At 36.2% G+C, this 20,591-nt stretch overlaps 1 protein-coding gene across 1 annotated transcript in view; it reads right to left on the bottom strand.

Annotated features, from left to right (window-relative positions):
* The window catches only part of LOC104471163 (receptor-type tyrosine-protein phosphatase delta-like), a gene marked incomplete at both ends in the record, with an annotated part of 111,359 nt that overhangs the window by 8,480 nt on the left and 82,288 nt on the right, over nt 1–20,591 (bottom strand). The window contains 2 exon segments of the mRNA XM_010086408.1: nt 9,013–9,167; nt 9,865–9,984. Of these exon segments, the coding sequence (XP_010084710.1) occupies nt 9,013–9,167; nt 9,865–9,984 (275 nt within the window).

Genomic DNA, 20,591 nt, shown 5'->3' with positions numbered 1-20,591 from the left:
AGCAGCCTTTCTACCAGCACAGTAAAAAGTCGGGTTGCGAGAGGTTAATACCACTAAGCATTTCACATTTCTTAACCGCCATTTCTCATTTAGAGGCTCGACACTAATCTCTCTCTCTCTTTTTTTTTTTTTTTTTTTTTTTTTTTTTTTTTTGCAGGATTTTGAACTTTATGAGCAAATACTGTGGACGAGTTATAATGAAAATCATGTGGGCTTTGGTGTAGAAGTTTCAAAGCAGCTGTAAAATGAGCTTGGATAATATTATGATAACTTTTAGACAATTAAAACCTATTTTTAAAATTCAGGTGACAGAAAAAAGATATGCACCACAATGCAGGATTCAATTGGAACAGCAGTCATTGACAAAATCTGATAATAAGTGATGAGACCCTGAAGTAAGTCTATAAAAGTATGAAAAATGAAGAAAGATTAATATTCAGGGCAGAATACTGATTGGAAAGCCTCCACAAAAAAGATAACAGGACTATTTTTAAAGCTGCATTTTACTTCTAGAGACACAGGGAGATGATTTAAAGAGGCTTTCATGCTGATTACTTTAGATAAAAATACAGCCTGTTCAAAGTTAGCCAAACATGCCGGGTAGCCAAGTTGATGCAATGTGTTCCAGTATACTGTGCGTCCGTGGATATTCCAGAATTTACTGTAGGTACAGCTGGGAAATCTCAGAGATACCCTTTTCCAGAATTCAGCTATTGGGTTATAAAAATATTTTCACATTTCCTGCAGATGGCTGGATTCTTTTCTTCACTCATAATTTTAATTCAGAATTCATTACGGACAGCTGCTGGCTCTGATAGAACCTAATTGCTCTTTTACTAGACTCAGCTGCAAGCAGTCAGATTTCCTTTTCCTTTGTAGAGTATATTATATATAAACATGGGCGGGGAGAAAAATAACCAATTAACTAAATACATATGGATAAAATGACTCACTAAGAGAGCTGATCAAATAATGTATCAAACTACAGCTTAGGTCAAAGGAAATTACAGGCCTTGTGGGACATGATAATATATATATGGAAATAATTATCAGCACCAGCATATTTGTAATTTGAGATAACACACAGAAAAGGCATTGCCTCTGTTAAAAAAAATCTTACAGAAAATTATTACATTTTAATAAGGGGCAGGTTATTTCGCTGAATTAAAAGTCATCAGTCTCCAGGAGACCTGTTCAACTGAAACCATTTGTTGGTTGAATCCGAGTCAGGCCTCAGTACCTCCACTGGACAACTTAGTAAGAAAATGCAGCATAATTCTGGAACTACTTTTGCTGCCTTACCTCTTATTGAAAAAAAAAACAACCAGGGAATAGGTACCGTTACTAAGGCTACAGAAAAATTGTACGTCACAAACAAGGGAGCAGAGACAGCCAGCCAAAAGACTAGGGATATGAGGATATCCTGATATCTCCCTCTGTATGACAAGGACTGAGCAGGTTAGGATATTTTGCTGTGTGCTAGTTTGCTACAATGGATGAAAACAAAGGAAAGTTGTAGACATGTAAAACAAGTGTTTAAGAATGTTCTTTTTTCTCACTTTATCAAAAGACATTCAGTGAAATGAAGAGACACGTTTGAAATAACATTAAATAGATATCTTCTAACATGATGTGTGAAACTACTTGTCGGAGAATGATACTTAGCCAAGGAAAAAAGTCCAGTTTCTCTAGGTAGCTGAAGGAATAACAGGGGAAAAGAATGGAAATCCTCATGAAGTAAGGCTAAACCAGACATTAACTGCTTGCTGTGGGGGAGGAAACTTTACTGAAATACTGTTGACGTTGGAGCTTTATATGTTCCCTTGAAAGTTCTGACATCTGCCATTATCAGAGACAGGATACAGGTCCCTATAGATCACTGATTCTATCTAGTAATAGCATTCACTATGTTCCTTTAAAGATTTCTGTCTTCTGCCAGAAACAAGATCTTGCCCTATGCAGTCATAGCAGCTTTTTAGGATTTCAAAAGATAATCCAGCCCTGAGTCACAGCAGTGGGGGTATAATCCCCTGAACCACAGGCTAAGTGCCAACCAAAGATGGCTTTATACACACAGGACTGATTTAATCAAAAAGACCACAAGTAAGTATTTTCCATTATTTCAATCTGCATGAAGAAATACTGCAATTATTTGTTATTTGTATGCTTTTGAATTTTAATAATGGTTCAGTGATACCTACTGAGTTATTATGCTTATGAACAACATAAGCATATACTGTACAAACAGAAGCTTCAGTTCAAGTTTTAGGAAAGGCTGATTTGCTGTGCAGAGCTGGCTTCTAACCTAAGACAAAACTTGAAAGTGAGCCAGCATCAGTTTGCTGGTGTTTGACACCTCATGGAGAATTTCCAGATCATGTAGCATAGTATTTTCCTATTCAGGCTAAAAATACAAAGGTACCCTTGCCTATCTTTAAGGACCCTGCACACTGTCACATTAAGTACTGCGTGGTAATCCTTGTCACGTTCATACTTCAGGTTTTCATATGTGAGCACCTGAATTTAAGGAAACAAATTAGAGACCTAAGCTAACAAGACCCAGTCTGCCCTTAAGTTAAAGAGTGATCAGGTGGGGAAGATAACTGGCATCTTTGCAATCAAGATGATCCTAACTAATGACACTCAAATTTAAAACAGAGGAAAAAAAATCCAGCATTACCAATCCATCACTGGCTCTATCAGCATACAGAGGGAGATTTTGCTTTTTGTCTGTACAATTGCATGAGCATAGCACAGTATCTGGGTGAAAACTCTTGTATGTTCCTCATAAAACAGTCAGGGTCTTCAAGTGTGAAGCTTTGGAGTCTAATTTTTCACAACCTTGAAAGTTTTTATGGTGAGAACATTAAGGCAAGTTCCAATTCCTGTCCCTTTGTGATGCCACTCATTACACGAATGATTATCAAGTAGTGTCTTGCTTTACTGATGACCCCTCAATCAGTGTGCTGGTGGGTCATCAGTCTTTGTTTCTGCCAGGTAGCACTTATCTTCCAGACTCTTTCTCATTTTCTGGTAGATTCTACAATTTCAACAACTAAATGAAGACAGAACCACCATTCAAAAATTTCTAAAAGAAAGGCTCAAAAGATACAGAGGTGAAATAAAACAATCCACTGTAAAATCATTGCCTCAGATATATATTTTTCTAATTTAATTTTTTTATTCTGAAAAATCAAACAAAGATAAGTATTCTGTTTTAAGAAATAAAAGATCACATTGCATTCTGTTATTTTTGGAAAATTAACTTGTTTTTACTGTTCTAACTGGTTATGTTACTATACTCCGACACAGATTTACTTAAAGCAGTCACATTCTTCCAAACATCCAAGTTTTTCTGTTTCCAAAAGCAGCATTAGTAGTACCTGCCAAGACTGCACAAAGTATCTTAAAGATATGCCCCTTGGTGCTGGTATTAAAGAGAGATTCAAATATATGGGATTGCACTTACATGTTAAGCTTTTATGTAGTGTTAGTGAACCAACTACTAAAGTTCCTGCGATGTTTTGAAAACATAGTGGCATAAAGCTCCAAACACCCTCTGGTGCTATTTATTGTGATCTGATTAGCACCTGTTTGCCTGCACTAATCCGACTTCAAACAAAAATGTGTGCCTTCCCCACTATCATTAGACCACACATTACAGCCTCACCAATGCAGAATCGTAGGGTTTAAGCCTGCATTTTTTCATTAAAGAAACCTTTTTTTCTAGATCAGCTCTGCAAATTAGGGCAAGTCATGCAGAGATACCAGCTGGACTGTGATATTACTAAGCTTCTGTGCAAAGGGACTGAAAGGATAGTCTTAAAATATAAGAATTTGTAAATGAAAAAAGCATCTACCTGCATCAAGTATTTCAACCACCATAGAAAAATCTTCAGACAAGTTATTCTGAATAAGCCAAGCCAAGATTTGAACACACATTATGAACTGCATCTACAAAAAGGATGGGATTGTTAACATTTCTTTTGTGGGGTTTTTTTGTTTGTTTGGGTGGTTTTTTTTTTTTTTTTTTTTTTTTTCTTTACCTTTGATTTAGTTGCTTTCCTCTACCAAATCTCACTGAAAATAATGGTAACACTGTCTTTGAGAGAATGTAACTCAAGGAAGGATCATGGAACACAGCAACATGGCAGTTTGTAAAAAATACGTTTCTAAATTCAATTTTACCTTGATTTGGGCTTTGCTAAACTAGCTTTCCTGGTGAACATAGACAGAAAAGTACAGATTGTTTCCTGGAAAAAGAATGCAGTGGCATTATGCATTTACATTATTACCGTTATGCCTTTTGCATACAGGTAGGCCTACCAGAATATCTGATTATATAAATAAAAAAATCTGCATTTAGATTAGGCCTTGATGTTACCTTTGGTGCTTCACAATCCTTTCAGCAATGATCTCTGTCTTCTCCTTAAAAATAACCTAGCTTTAATTATATTTTAATTATCTTTTCAGCTTAAAAATCTGCCAATATTTCTGCACAAGTAAGAGCTTTGACTTGTAGAATGTACATAGGACATTTCTCAACATGTTTTGACTTATATATTAAACTCTAATTCAATACTGCACAGGCAACCAAACAGTTCGTTATCAAAAGTAGATGTGCAATGGCATGCAAAGATGTCTGCTGCATGGGCACTAGTAATAAATAATTACTACTGTCATAGTAAATTCTGATCATATAATTCTGCATTTTTCTTTGCTTTCATCACACAAAATTTGTTATGAAGACTTCCAGTTGCATGTGTTTGATATGCATTTACCAGAACATGTCTTATAAAGTTCAGTAATTGTGAATGGTAATACTTATATTCACAGTTAATTTCACCAGTTGAAGACTATGCATATTTTTTTTCTGGTCGCTGTTACGTGAACAGGGTACATTCAAATGTCTACAGAGTGAGTTCTTTGATTGTCACCTGTTTTCACCCCAGGCTTTTTTCCGCTAAGCACATTGTAAGTTATTGAATAAATTTCTCATATACTCAACAACAATTTCCTAGGAACAGGATATTAAACTAGCTTATCAGCTACTGAGGCTTTGGTACAAAGTGGTCTGGGGCCACATTCTTTTTCTCCAACTACTTTGATTTGATTGCATATATAGCCATATCCCAAAAGCACCAAGCAAACTGGAAAAACCTCTTAATCTCTTAACATGAAGTGGACTGAAAGACAACTGTTGGTCAGTATTAAGGCAGATGTGGAGAATGCAGTAAGAAAAACTTGGGCTCAACCTTTCACTTACAATGCCTACTTATAAATATAGAATAAATAGGGAGGTACATTCCAAGGATTAAAATGCAAACAGCTGGCTCTTTTACTTATTCCTCACCCAGGCAGGCTCCTGTTGTTTTTATTGGGTGTTGCCCTGAATCAGAAGTGAAAAGGAGCTCAGCTTTTGAGCAGTAATGAACTCTGAGCTAAATTCACAGAAATATTATAGACAAATAGCTTCTTCCTGTACTTAGTCGCCTCTGAGTTTTTATTTTCAGTTTTTAACGAGTTAAAAGATTTGCAGAAAAATGCTTCCACAGCTTTTTCATACCTCTTCTTTCTTTTCACCAAACATTTTTCAAAAGGTGAACCTCCCCATATTTATACTTCCATAGCATGTCATTATTATAATTTCCTGAGCTCTGACAGTTTGTTAGGTGCTGGAAGAAACATAAAAGAAGGTCAGTGCTGCCTCAGATGTCTTACACTCCCCAGTATGAATCCCATGTTCCCACTGGGGACTAAACTCAGATTGTTCCCCCAGTGGGATATCTGGGAAAAGCACTGCCTGACACAGGCAAAGGATATGAGATATGCTCTTGTATTATATTGTTTTGCTCTTGTGGAAAAAGTCTGAAATACTTTTAATATCTGAATGATGGTAGTACATGCACTTTAATGAAAAGGGACTAAGAGATGTGCGCATGCCTGCTATTATTGGTATCATGAAGAAGTGGTGGAACGGATCCTATGACTGGAGTGTTGGAATGGAAGCACAGAGGCTCTTTAGGAAGGACAGGCAGGGGAGACAAAGAGGGGGTCTCGTCATAGGTCACTCTCTATGTCAGTGATGAGCTGGAGTGCATGGAGCTCTGCCTGGGGAGGGATGAGGAGGTGACCGAGAGCTTATGGGTCAGGGTTAAAGTGAGGGCAGGGACAGGGGACTTTATTGTGGGGGTTTGCTACAGGCCACATGACCAGGAGGACCGAGCAGATATCTAGACAGATAGGAGCAGCCTCACATTCACAAGCCTTGGTCCTCTTAGGGGACTTCAACCACCATAATATCTGTTGGAGGAACAACAAAGCACAGCTTAGACAGGCCAGGAAGTTCGTGGAATGTGTTGATGACAACTTCTCCAAGTGATAGAGGAGCCAACCAGGAGAGGTGCTATGCTGGACCTTCTTCTCACCAGCAAGGAAGGGCTGGTGGGGAAAGTGAAGCTCAAGGGAAGCCTGGACTGCAGTGACCATGAATGGTGAAGTTCAAGATCCTTAGGGCAGCAAAGAGGGTGCACAACAAACTGACTACCCTGGCCTTCAGAAGACCAGACTTTGGCCTCTTCAGGGATGTGCTTGGCAGAGCACCATGGGATAAAGTCCTGGAGGGAAGAGGGACCCAAGAAGGGTGGTTAATGTTCAAGGATCACCTCCTCCAATCTCAGAAGCGATTCATCCCAACAAAGAGGAAGTCAGGCAAAAATGCCAGAAGGGCTGTATGGATGAAGAAGGAACTGTGGACAAACTCAAGATGCAAAAAGGAAGCCTACAGAGGGTGGAAGCAAGGACAGGTAGCCTGTGGGGAATACAGAGAAACTGTCTTAGCAGCCAGAGATCAGCTCAGGAAAGCTAAAGCCCTGACAGAATTAAATCTGTCCAGGGACGTCAAGGGAAACAAGAAGAATTCCTGAACACAAAATGGGAGACAGTGACAGGTAAGATACAGAACGTGAGTACATTCATCAACTTTAGACTGTCCACAACATTTGCTCCTACATGTCCAGCCACATACAATTTTTACATACAGACACATAAATCTGTAAATTTGCAAGAAATCTGGTTTCATTCGTTCTTATGCTCAGAGACAAATTTTTGGGAGTGCGATTTAAAAGGCTTGCTAAAATACTAGAATATGTGGAAGTCTGCTTTGTAGAGGATAGGTTGTATGGAATGCCTAAAATCTTAATGTCTCAAGAAGCTATAACATAAGGCAAAGTGCTTCAACAAATTTACTATAAGGAGATGCATATTATAGAGTATTGATAAATAAATTAATAGGAAATTGGGAAAAATGTCTCTCAACAGGCATCAAATCATACTACCCAACCTGACCACCACTTTCACCACGATTCGCATGTATAACCAAGTACAAAGGGAAATAATGACCTTGCAGTTTGCCAATACCACTGAGGGATAATAAGTTTTGTTTCTTATTTCATCTTTTCCAATGACTTGCTGTATGACTCTTAACAACTAATTTAATCCGTCTATTTTTGCACTGAGAGAATGTAGGTAATTATACTAACTTAACAGTCTTCCTAGAATGGGAGGATTAATTTCTTCTATTAATTTTGGTTTTGATTTAAAGCACAAGGTCTTCACTGCTGAGCACCTTTGGAGGCATGATCTTTACGGATCAAGCTAATGAAATTATAACTGAGGCAATCTATAATTCCAGACAATATTCAAAATGCTTTAACATCCTGTAAATACAGGTACAAAAAGATTTGACTCCATTCAGGAAATACTCAGCAAACTGTATGAATAGATTTGTATTATTATTTATATTTATTCCACATTCTTAACCCTGGTGTTTCAATAAACATTAAATGTCTGTCTTCCATGTTCTCTGATCTTTTCTAAGCCTTCTGTGCCTTTCAGCACTGAAGTCCTCCTTATTTTGTTTTCCTGTAGACTTTATTCTCCTTTCTCATTTTTAAAATCACTCTAAAAACACTAAAATAACCAGCTTCCAAGAATCTAGAACGAGAGGGATTGGTATGCTGTAATCCTTGTAATTCCTATTCGTCAGTTTTTGGATGACAACAGCAACACTGGTTTTCAAATATGCTAAGCATTTGTAGCTTCACTGGACAGGGAGCAGTAGATCTCAGCCTTACTAACTGAAGGTATCCCAAAATGAGTTCACCAAAATCAGTAATCTTAGGAATTTGCTTTGAAAGCAGCAGCACAGTAAGCTATGTAAACTGTAACAACACAGCCCTGGAATACAGGACACTCATTTTACAGGTTACTTCTATCAGAATTGGCACACATGTTCTGACAATGTTCTTATCATTGTGATTTTAAGGCTTTCTAAAAGATCTGCTCTTGTCAAAGATTTCTAAAGAATCCCCATCTCTTCCTCTCCATTTTCCTGATGTTTTTCTCTGCAGAGTTTATTAATTCATACCTTATGATGCCTAAAGAGGTTTGCTACTTTGCAAACAGCATGGAGTACTCATTTCCCTGTAACTGAGCTCAGCCTGCTCCCCAGGTACATCATTTGCAGTTTCAGCCCCTCACAGTCCTAAGCTGAGAGTTTAACCTTGAATACAGATTAAGGTTTCCACCTATTTTCAATAGAAGTTGCCATTTATCCTTCTTAATTTTCATGTTCTTTGATTTCATACACAATATAAGTAGTAGTTTCAAAAGCTGTTTCACTGCCTAAAACACACTTTCTTCAATACTCAGGTTTTTAAATCAACATTATATTCTATTTCATTCCATCTTCTGAATGCCATAGATACATTTGTATTCTCCCTTCAGACATTCTCCCTGCAGACCTTTAGATATTCTAAAACTAATTCCTCTTGCACAGACCAAAGAAAATAATTTTGTCCCATCCAAGTTGGCAGTGCCATACTCAGGTCCCCAATTTGCAATTCTAACATCTTTTTTTCTTTGACAGACTCAGAAGTCTCTTTGCCAGAGAGACAAACCAGAAAGCAGTAATCTTGACATAAGATGCATTGAAAGAAATTCTGGGCTTACCTGCAATGTACAACCATAGGTCCAGCATCAGGTGGGTTGCAGGTCTTGACTCGTCGCAGGAAAGCTAAGAATGGTGTTGGGTGTTCTGGAACACCATGGTCAGGCCAGGCAGTGAACTGGAATTGCCTCACTTCCCTTTTCTCACTTGAACCATTCTAGGAAACAAAAAAACTTCACGATAAAACTGCCACTTGATGTGATACTGGCACTTTTCAGTGAAACAACTGCAGAAGCACATATACCAGTGAAGTGTATTTAAATCACATTTGGGTCCAGAGAGAAACAGAACTCAGGCTATGGAGGCAAATGCTTCTTAGATTTTAAATTGCAGGATTCAAACAATGTAAAAGCTTTAACTATACTGCATGGTAATGCATCACAACAAGTGCCAGAGATTTAGCTAGTATTTCATTCAGTTAAATGGTTTGTCATAGTGAGAGCTCTGTACTAACTTACAAAACTCCTGGCTGTAAGAAAAATACACTCTGTCTGTAGGAGAAGTCATATTGCTCAGTGCTGTTAGGAAGAAATGAGGGAGGAAAGAGGAAGGAGGGAAAGGAAAGAAAGGGAGTGAGAAAACAAGGGGGAAAGGCAGGGAAGGCAGGAAGCAAAAGAAAGAAGGGCAGGGGGGCAGGAGGGAGTGATTGATAGGAGTGAAGGAAGAAGGAAGGATGGAAGGAAAAGAGAGGAGAGGAGAGGAGAGGAAAGGAAAGGAGAAGAGAGGTGAGAAGAGAGGTGAAAAGGAAGATGAAAAGGAAAGGAAAGGAACATGAAAATGAAAGGAAAATATAAAAGTTGCCTACATCTAAATTTTAAAGTATATTGTAAGTATATACAAATAAATATACACACCTTGTAAAGTGCAAATGTACGAACACAGTATGTTGCCAATTCAATAGTGTCTAAAAGGGTCACTTGGATTAGTCCATAAGTTTCTGTGCCTCTGCTTGGCCAGTATTGATCACACTTCACCTGTAATTAAAAATATGTAATTACTTGATACATTTAAAACTGACATTAATAAATGAATAAGTATCTGAGTGTATATCATTGTACATTTTTAAAGTATGTGGAGTCAGAATATTCAACAACTGCTAAGAATCCAACACATGAAATTTATTTTTTCATCCATAATAATTTCTCTTGTGGTAGTAGCTCTTACATTATCTTCTTCCATAATGGTTATTTGTAAATTCAGTGGTGCAGATGACTAAAAGATACCAATAATTATAGATACACTAAAGAAAAAACAATTTATAGCAGCTAAAAATATGACCTATATCTTCAGTAACCCATCTTTCACAGTCCAGAATTTAATAACAGTACTAATCCAGTAAAGGTAGACAGAGATTTTTTTAAATTATTGCCATATTTAATCTGTTTCCCATTATTCCCCAAACATATAAACTGTTCATTGGATGTAAATATTTAGTATGCATAGAAATATCTCACCTGAAAAACTGATTTTTTTGAGAAATAATGTTAGTACATGGATAAATGAAAGAGCACCAAAAACTATTAAGTGCACTGTGAGAAAATATAATTTCCTTCTCAGAGCTGTGTTACAAAGCATATAACAAAATTGTGTTCACAGGCATATAAAAAACATATTTTGATAGACTTCCTCCATTAAATTTCATTCAGAGACATCTCCATTTCAAAACACTATAGTTTAGGATTTTAACAAGCTGAAATAATTCTATATGAGATGATGCATAAGAGAACCATATGTTTATCATCATTTCTCAGGCTCAATAATTTGCTTAATTTAAAAATGGTATTTACTATAAAAGCTATTATGAAAAAAAGAAATGCTGAACCCCTAAAACAATCAGAAAACATGATACAAAATAGAATGGGGGCTAAATAATTGAAAATATTTTGCTTTCAGTGACTGATAGGTGAAACTGAGACAGTCAGTCTCCGTTCTATTTATAACAATGCATTCTTATCAATTAGCCTTGCATACATAGAGAAAAGAAGTGAATCTGAGTCCAGTACATTGGTTTTATTTAATGTCTTCATTAATCACTGGAAGCCTGACTCATTCCAAATTCAGTGAGAATACACAAACTGTAAGAAACAACAAAAGCAGAATATTTCACAGTATTTCTGATAGAAATGTAAATTATCATGCTAATCCAAGAGAAAAACTGGAGACTTCCCCAAAATGGAAAATTAGGAAATGCATCTTTGAAACTCGTGTTCTCCAGACTTCTCACTCTTCACAGTGCTTATTAAAAAACACTTAGCATGCTTTCACACTGCCCAGTCCTGAATAGCTTTTGCTTGCAGATCATTTTATTTTGAGGCTCACAGATCACAGATCACTAATGGCTCACAAATGGGAGTCTGAGAACAACTAATCTAGGTAAAGAGGAGAAAAAATTCTAACCACTGAGGCAGGTGATGAACACTCATTAGAGACAAAAAAAACCCCTGAAACTTCTTCTTACAGAAATTGATAGCTTAATTTATAGATAAGGAATTGGAACAAAGTGACTAAAAATCTTTATGTATACTACAGTATTTAAAATGGAGTAATAGTGTATAAAATCCTCTTATTAAGAGGATCTAAGTAATTACTTCCTGGTACCATTTGCTGAAATACTGAAAGAGTAAGTACTGCAGGTATTTCACGAATATCGTTGAGTCATTTGCCAGATTCTTAATACTAAAATAAGCCATTGTGGTCTTCTGCAAATTAGAGAAAAGTATATATTCAATGTAGTTATTTCAATATAATTACAGTAAATTTAGTTTCACTTTATCATTAATATAGACACAGTATAACTTGTGTCTATATTGGTTAGCCATACTTTAGACAAACAAGTTGTGGTTTATTATGTATAATTTATTAATTCCCATAGAATGACATACATTTTTTAACAGAAAATGTTAATACATAATAGCTGTTGTTTGTGATCTTAGTAACTACAGGTTCAGCATAAACCTCTGACTAAACCTGTTCAGTTTGTATGATTTAAAAAAAAAAAAAAAACAAACCTAAAAATGGTAGAATACTTCATATATTTTAAAAAAATTAATAGAATAAATAAATATCTGGCTATGCCTTTGCATGCCTAAACATGTAGTTCTCTTTACCCTGCCGTTCCAACATATAAATTGTATGCTCGTAGAAGCAGTACCAGCTTCCAGAAAGCATGCCCGAAAATTTAACCAGATTTCTCTCTAGAAATACTTTATAAAAACAACTCCCAAATGCAACAGAGAAATAAATTTTCAACACAAAAATTAAATGTAAGTTCAGAACATAGTAGGTTACCAGCATTTCTGCAAGCAACAGAAAATACTTTTTTTTTATTTTTACTTTGAATAGTAATCTAATGTTAAGCACATACTGAGAAGCCTGTAAAAAACTTCTTCTTTTCAGTTAGGCTGGGAGAAAATAAATATACAGAATTTATGTGGGTTTTTTTAATGATTAGTTTATCTAATGTAAACTCCAATCATTTTATACTTTTTTCTAAACTACTTTCTGTAAGAGCTAGCTAATGCAGAGGACTGCTGCTAGAAGTAGATATTAACTATTCAAAAATAAATACCATTTGTAGTCCAGTGTATATATTATTTGAAAGTGTAAACTGATGAAAGTAAGTATCAAAGTTTTAGAATGAAAACCTGATTTTGGATTGATGTGGGTTTGACCTTCTGGAAGAGCACAAGAAGCATAAGTTGATGGAACTACATCTTTTAATATTTTTGCTTCTGGATTTTTCTCAGAACATGAGGTCTTCTTCAGAGGCATGCCCTTACCTGCCTCCTACACTCTTCTGCTCTGTGATCATAAACCCTACATTCCCAATACTCCTAACAACTTAAGAGTCCAATTTATCTTTGGGAGAGATCAGAACAATGTTTTATATTGGACTTCACCAGCAGAAGACAATCAAATATAAGTTAATTGTTAAGATACTATTTTGTGAGACAGAGTTCTTGTTAAATGTTTCATCCTATGTTAAGATCCTGGCCTTCAGCACTTAAAGTGAGTTTGTTTTTCAGAGGTTACATATTCATGTTTTTTTTCAGAAAAAAACTCTCAAACCACTTGATTCATCCAAAACTTATCACTATCACATCAACAAGTCAGTTTTGAAATTACTTGCCAAATGTTACTCTGCTTTAGCTCTTTGGTCTGTATTTAATTTCCTTGTAGTAAGGGCAATTTCCTTCTCACTTGTATATGTTGTCTGGAAAACAGACAATTTAAATGTGGTAAGGCATGGTGATGATAACATGCATCCTCCTTCATAAACACTATTACAAGATTTATTTATTTTCAGAGTCAGATTGTAATATACCCTTGGTGAATTTAATGGTCCTCACCTTCCTCTTATCCACTCCACCCCCAGTTCCAACAGTTGATCTTTTCCTCTGCAGACTATATTCACTTGCACCCAGTGAGGGCTTTTCTGTGTCACTAATTGTACGTGGTTACAGAAAACAGTTTTCACCAATAATACGTAATGTTCTCCTGCCTGTCGAAACAGTTTTCACCAATAATTTGTAATGTCCTCCTGCCTGTCACTAAGGATGGCAACATGAACTAAACTCATACATGAGCACAAAGGAACTCGCTGGTGATTTCAAAGAGTGTTTTTTAAAGACAAATTAAATCAAAAGTAATGACAAGCATACCTTTTACTACAACTTGACTGTCTCATGATCCTAGGTTACACACCACCGAAACCACTACATCTGAGATCAGAGCAGCTCTCAAAAGACTACTAAATACATTATGAAATATTTTAAGTACCACAGTAGTAGACATAGCTCAAAGACATAACTAATGACAGGCACATTCTCTTAACCTGCCCCTCAAACATACATATGTTTTATGTCTCTACATTTCTTCCACTCAGACCATGTGAATCCTTGCTCTTCATGGAAGAACAAGCATTCACTGAAAGCAAAGTTGTAAGAAAACGTAAATGCTTTCTATTAAAAATTATCAGCTTGAGACCATTTCAGACTTGAGGGGTTTAAGTAGCTATGGAGTTCCTAAAAATATTTGTGGATATTCACACTTCAACACGTCACAGACACTAGACAAGGTGCTGCCATACACCAACAGAGCTGAAGAAAGTGTATTTCCATATGAAGATATAAATAGAAAGATTCCTGACATTCAAGGGTAGAAAAATAATTTTCCAGTGTAAAGTTCCATTATTCAGGATGAAAAGTCTCTTCGTGTGAATCTTAACACATGAGCCAGCTGTTACAGACCATCTGAGATGATGAGGACAAAATGTAGATCAGGAAAGAGACAGCAAACTTGTAATAGGCAGATTCATGTAGTACATTCCTTGCTGTAAGAACAGCATATGAATTACACTGAATCTGGAATAGGAATTAACAGTATGTAACAGACTTCTTGCTCTGGTTTTCTTAATAATAGACTTTTGAAAACAAAACTTTCTAACAAGATTTTCAGACAGTCTTCCTTCAAAAATAAAGTATTTCTACAACAATGTGGAGTGATAATAATAATTACGTAATAAAAAAGGTAGTTGGCAATGGAATCTGCCTCAAACCATATCAGGCTAGCTTAGTGCCTCAGACGTTCCAGCTCATGTTCTGTATCCAAGCAGTTGTTAGTCTGAAGCCATTTTCCTTTCTGCAACAATGCCTTGCCGTCTAAAGATTAGGCTTATTCAAGTCTAAAGATCTCAGGCACTGACTCTAGCACATGGGATTGTAATGCAAAGTTTTTAAAAAAAATCAGAATAAAGAAGGCCTTATTTTTAGGCCTTGTATGAACAAGATTTAGTCGAGTGTCCCTCATTCACTTTTGTCTAATTCTAAATGACAGTTTAAAAATATAAACTCCTACTCAGAAATAAGGCTGAAAAGAATACAGTTTAAAGTTTTAGATTTTGCTTTCAGAGAGGCACTGAATTTAAGAGGATCCTAAATTCTGAAAGAACTGAGCAGCCAGCCCCAGGTAGACAGATCCTTCTAAGTCTTACCAAATGTATTCCCAAAGCAATTAATCACAGTTTTTTCTTTGAATCAATTTTTTTTCTTTGAATAATTTTTTTTTTCTTTTTTACTAGAGGAAAAAAGAACATTTGCATGCACTGGTCTCTAATAATGACTTATGGTAGATATGTACCTGTGAGTACATAAAGGCAAAGATATCAATGTTTAGGCTGGAGAAAAGGAGGCTGAGGGGAAACCTTATCACTCTCTACAACCACCTGAAAGGAGATTGTAGCAAGGTGGGTGTTGGTCTCTTCTGCCAAGTAACAAGTGATAGGATGAGAGGAAATGGCTTCAAGTTGTGCCAAGGGAGGTTTTGATTATGTATTAGGAAAAAATTATTCACTGAAAAGGTTACCAAGCATTGGAACAAGCTGCCCAGGGAAGTGGTTGAGTCATCATCCCTGGAATTACTTAAAAGACATGCAGATATGGCACGTGGGGATGTGGTTTGGTGGTGGACTTGGCAGTGTTAGGTTAATGGTTGGACTCTGTGATCTTAAGAGTCTTTACCAACCTACATGATTCTATGATACTGTGATTGTTGAAGCTCATCTGAACCGCATACTGGGAGTTTACAAACTAGGCAGAAAATAAACACTTCTGCAGTGCAATGTAATTCTAAGATCTTAACTACAGTAGCCTTGAAAAAGAAGCTCCAAAGAGGATTTCAAGATAACATAAATGAACTTTAGGCTAAACGATTCGTAACAAACTTTAGTCCTCTAGTAAGTCTGCAAATCAACCATCATTACACCATTAATTTTTGAAATTTCTGAGATATGCTTAGTAGGCTATCAGTCAATACTGAAAGATAACTGATTAATAAAAAGATAACCCCCAATCTGTTTCCATTCTGATCCTTATGACAGAGTGTGGTACTGTTATTAAAACAAAAGGAAACAGATATTAAAAGGAACCGTGGGAATATTTGAAATGTGTTCTCTATCTTGTCTTTCATCTTTATCTATAGTAGTCAAGAACAATTCAAAACTATATTGCTGGCATCAATGTGAGATGCCCTTTTTGAACTCTTCCTAACAGCAGGAAAGGCAGGGTCTTAGTGAATTCATTTTGAAGAATGAGTCTGTCAAAGAGTTAAGCACAGCAAGATTTTCCAAAAAGGTCTTGAAAAGGCTCATATGAATGGAACTGAGGGTGAAAGTGAATGCACTGACTACTTTTTGCTTTATCCTATACCTGTACTCAAGGCTGATCACTGTGTGCAGCCTGAATAATTCTTTCACTGGACAGGATATTACATCACAGTATGAAGAACATATTGAACCATTCAGCTTACTGTTCAAGTGCTCTAATGAAGATTTTCTGTTGTCCATGCAAGAGAGCTCTCTCTTCTAGTTGATATGAATATTATGTAAGGACTCAGTGAAACAAAATAATCAAAAGAGTGAAACATCAGAGCAACAAAATTAAATTATTATTCTTATGGTTTTGGTTAACCTGAAAGCCAGAAGTGAATGGACAAAACAGCACAAAAATGAGAAATGGTACATTGAAAAACATTCTGGGGATCTTAAGAGGTTTTAGTTTGGATTTTTATTTTTGAACGGAACTCTGAGCCATGGTGACCTTTCTATTGCCAGTTTAATCTATGGATAAAATTTTAATTTCATAAATAAAAATTCATACATTTCCTGTGATATTAGCCAGAAAGACCACCTAGGAAAAACATCTATTAGGAACATGTGCCTTTCAGTAGCCAGCTGTATCCATTAACTTCCTCAGAAAACAGGAAAAGCTTTGTAAATGATGGAAAATGTAGATCATTATATTCCCTTTCAGAGAGACCCGTCTGAAGAACTTAAATTTTTCAGATATATTTGTCACCATAAAGGAGAACTGGTCTTGACTCTTTCACCAGAATCTGCTAAATAAGGAAATATGAGGTTATTTTCCCTAAAGAACACTACATGCATTCACTGACTTTTTCAAGCTTGAAATTCATTGAAAGAACTCCCTCCCTACAGGTTGCAGTGTAAACCCAAACATGAACTAATAATTTCATTTTGAAAACAAATATGTGGAATTTTTAATTTTGCAAGGAAAACTTCTAACTCAAAATGTCAATGGCCACTCTCTACATGTGGCATAGTCCCTCTGTCTGTATTAAGAGAAGAATTACACGAGGTAGTAACGTAGGTCCTAACTCAAGCACAAAGCAAATGAGCTAAACAAATAAAGTAAAATTACAGTTAGAATACAGTTTTCACTTGTTATAGACTTGCCTCAGGGCAAATGGTATCTTTGAGAAAACTATCAGTTCATTGTAACAGCTAAGAGAACCCACTTCATTTATGGACACAGAATCATAACAAAAAACTAGATGGTTGTCTTGAAAAATACTTGTGTCAATATCAGGTATGGCCATATCATTTCAGGTAAGACTCTGGTGTAAACAGTTCTTGCAAGCTTACAGTGGAAGAGACTGCACAAAATACCCTACGGCATTTGCTCCATTCATGACACTGTATTTTGGAAATTCTTTAACAGTTTAACATAAATTACCTTTGCTGCAAAGTTTATTTCTTCACCCTAGAGCCCCACAGGCAGAGGAAGTAGTTGATTGCCATGAAATTTTTAACAGACTTTTACATGCTGGAAGAATATTACGTTTTCCTTCACACTCTTGTATATAAACCAAATCCAATTTGTTCTGACTTTCCCCATGTATCATTTCTTCAGCCTCTGAGCATTATTGTTCTTTTCTAGATTTTCTGTAATTTACCAGCATTTTTTCACATGGGGCATTCATTCTGTATGTCCTTAACTCCACAGGTGTGTAAGCTAAAATAACCAGATATAGCATGCCAAAACTACTTTCAGCCTATGTAGTAGCGTTACAGCATTTGTTTTCATACAAAATTAATGCTGCGTATAGTATGGCATTTCCACAGCTATTTTGCTGGGTGACACATAGTATGAGTTTTAGCTGAGGCACCTCAGCACAGCATTTCCACCTCTAATGTGCCTAGAACAAGAAACTTTAAGCTTTATCGGTGAGTGCAGTCTATGTTAGAATACACCTAGGATTAGATTCTTACATGAATTAAGCATCTATGATGACTGACTGCATTTCAGTGAGAGTTAAGCACGTCCCTGCCCTCACGCCTCTGAGAATCCTTCCATAACGAACGGCCATATGGTTGAGTTTTACAATTCTGACTTGGTAACTGGTGACTCCAGTGCGTATGATGGTGTAGGAATTATTGGACTGTGGTCACTGCATTCTGCTACAGTGAAAAAAGAAAAACCACAGCAGTACAAACCTACACATTTTTATTTTTTTAAATCTGATGAACACATGGACTACCTGACTTTGGATTTTTTTATTTTTTGCCAGCTCTCTCATTCATTCATCTTCTGACTCGTATCTTAGCATGCTGAGAGCACTAAAGAAGTGAAATAAAATTCTTATAGTACATTATTGATACAGAAGTTATTGGTTTGCCATTAAAATTACGGAATAAACAATAACAAAACTGCACATGTCATTCTTCTTTAGTAAAACAATACAATTCACTATGAAAGCATGCCATCTGCAACATGTCCTATCTGCTAGTATGTCTGCTGGAGGAGATGTGAATTTACCTCTTACCAGATAAAGAAATGCATATTTTTCTTGTTGCTGCAAAATGCAGTTAAAATTTTTATTTATATTTTCCTATGTTCAAATACATATGTCACATTTTTTTAAAATTACATAACTGTGCTGCTCAATACAAAACATCAGTGCAGCTTTTATGCACAAATCAATTACATTTTGCTAAATACAGTAGAATGCCAGTGCACTTGTAAGCATATTGGTATAATCTGTAATGAATTGCTAAGTGCACATATTGATGACTTTTCTACTCATATTAGTGAAGATGTCTTATCGTCACTTATTTTTGATCCGGTATTTTGACAGGTAATAGCTCCAATATTACCTGTCAAAACATACTTAGGAGGAAAGATCTGAAATTTGCTGCTGAAGCAAATTTGTTGCTGTACAACAAATGGGAAACTACCTTAATCACAATCACATATAACTCTGCTGCACAGCCTGTATTTTTCTGAAAGATCCTCATGCATTTCATTCAGATTAGAAAACAATGTTCTTACTTATTACTCATTACTGTTGTGCATGTACTACTGCTTTGTCCTAGGCATGAGGTAAGCTATGGTAGAAATCAGTGCCTACACTGCCATCAACAAAAGGATGATTAACTAAAAATATTAGCAATTTCTGCATTTGGAGTAGAAGAATTAAGGGTTCTTCCCAGACCCGCCTTTATGTTTTCTGTGACCATAGCAAGATTTAGAAATCTTTGGTGGCCAGAAGTTTGGTACAAAACTATTCTTAAACTAAAGAGTCCCAAGGTATAATTAAACTTTCAACTGTGCTTATTCAAATGTTTTTGGTTTTTATATTACCCAAATCTGAAAAGAGCTTCCCTGATTTAATCCAGTATGTCCCACTCATTCAAAAAAAACCCCAAGCCCACCAAGCAAAACAAAACCCCCAAAATTATTTTACCCCAATTTCCACCTTCAAGAAACACATCTTCATCTACTTGATATTTCTACTGTCACCCAATTTCCACTTTTCTGACGTGGGATAGTCTATAAATAATCTATAAAAAATGAGTTGAAAGACTCAGATGGAATGTTTTGATTTGGGGAGATTCAGACCTGTTGCATAACACTTGGAACAGAAGTACCTATCTGGTGTTACAGCAACCTCAGGAAAAGTCTGCCTGGCTTTTCTTGGGACAGTGCCATCTCTCCTGACTGTCTCAAGTATCAGTGACCAGTTGAGAGAAGTTAAGTCCATGAACTTTTAGCTACCTTTGTATTTTTTTAGGGAACTGATACAGGACCTATGCAAATAAGTCCCACATACTTCAATACTGGGGAACAAAATTTGAGACAGGATACATGACTTTTCTACTGGGATTGCTTCTACCTCCCTCTTCCCAGTGAAAACTCAGGATTGAAGATGTCAAACTTTGACAAACAACAATGATTATTCTATGCTTATATTTTTATATATTCTTGGTTTATAATATTGATGATGATATCCACTTCCTGACAGTCAAATGAGTGTCTGGATCAGGCTAACAGAATGTTACAAATGTAGTTTCTTTATGTACTCACTTAGTAATTAGCAAATTTGAACGAAGCTGATAGTATCAGTATGAAAACTAAAGTCTTCCTCATCAGTATAGAAGTTCAGAATCTGGCTCATATTTAAACAATCGCTAGTGTCGTTATATTGTGTCTTAGCTCTGACCTGACTGGTGTTTTGTGACAGAAGATTCTCATCGTAGGCACTATGATCCCAACATAGAAAATATTGCCAATAAGGTTAAGGAGGGAGCTAATTATTTTCTACCAGTTTCAAAACAGCATAGTAAGTGTATTTGAAATAAGGAATTACATAGCAAAGAAGGAAAGGATTGAATTCTCTTTCAACTGGATGATCTACAATAGTATCCTACTCTGAAACAGGAGGCAGGACTAGATGTTTGGGGCAATATTATCTGTTGCTGTATAGTGAGCTTCTCTATCTTCAT

This window comes from Pterocles gutturalis, unplaced genomic scaffold, assembly GCF_000699245.1.
Source record: "Pterocles gutturalis isolate BGI_N339 unplaced genomic scaffold, ASM69924v1 scaffold2676, whole genome shotgun sequence".
Taxonomy (NCBI): Eukaryota; Metazoa; Chordata; class Aves; order Pterocliformes; family Pteroclidae; genus Pterocles; species Pterocles gutturalis.
Note: the sequence above shows the minus strand (reverse complement) of the source record. Positions and strands in the feature narration are given on the sequence as shown.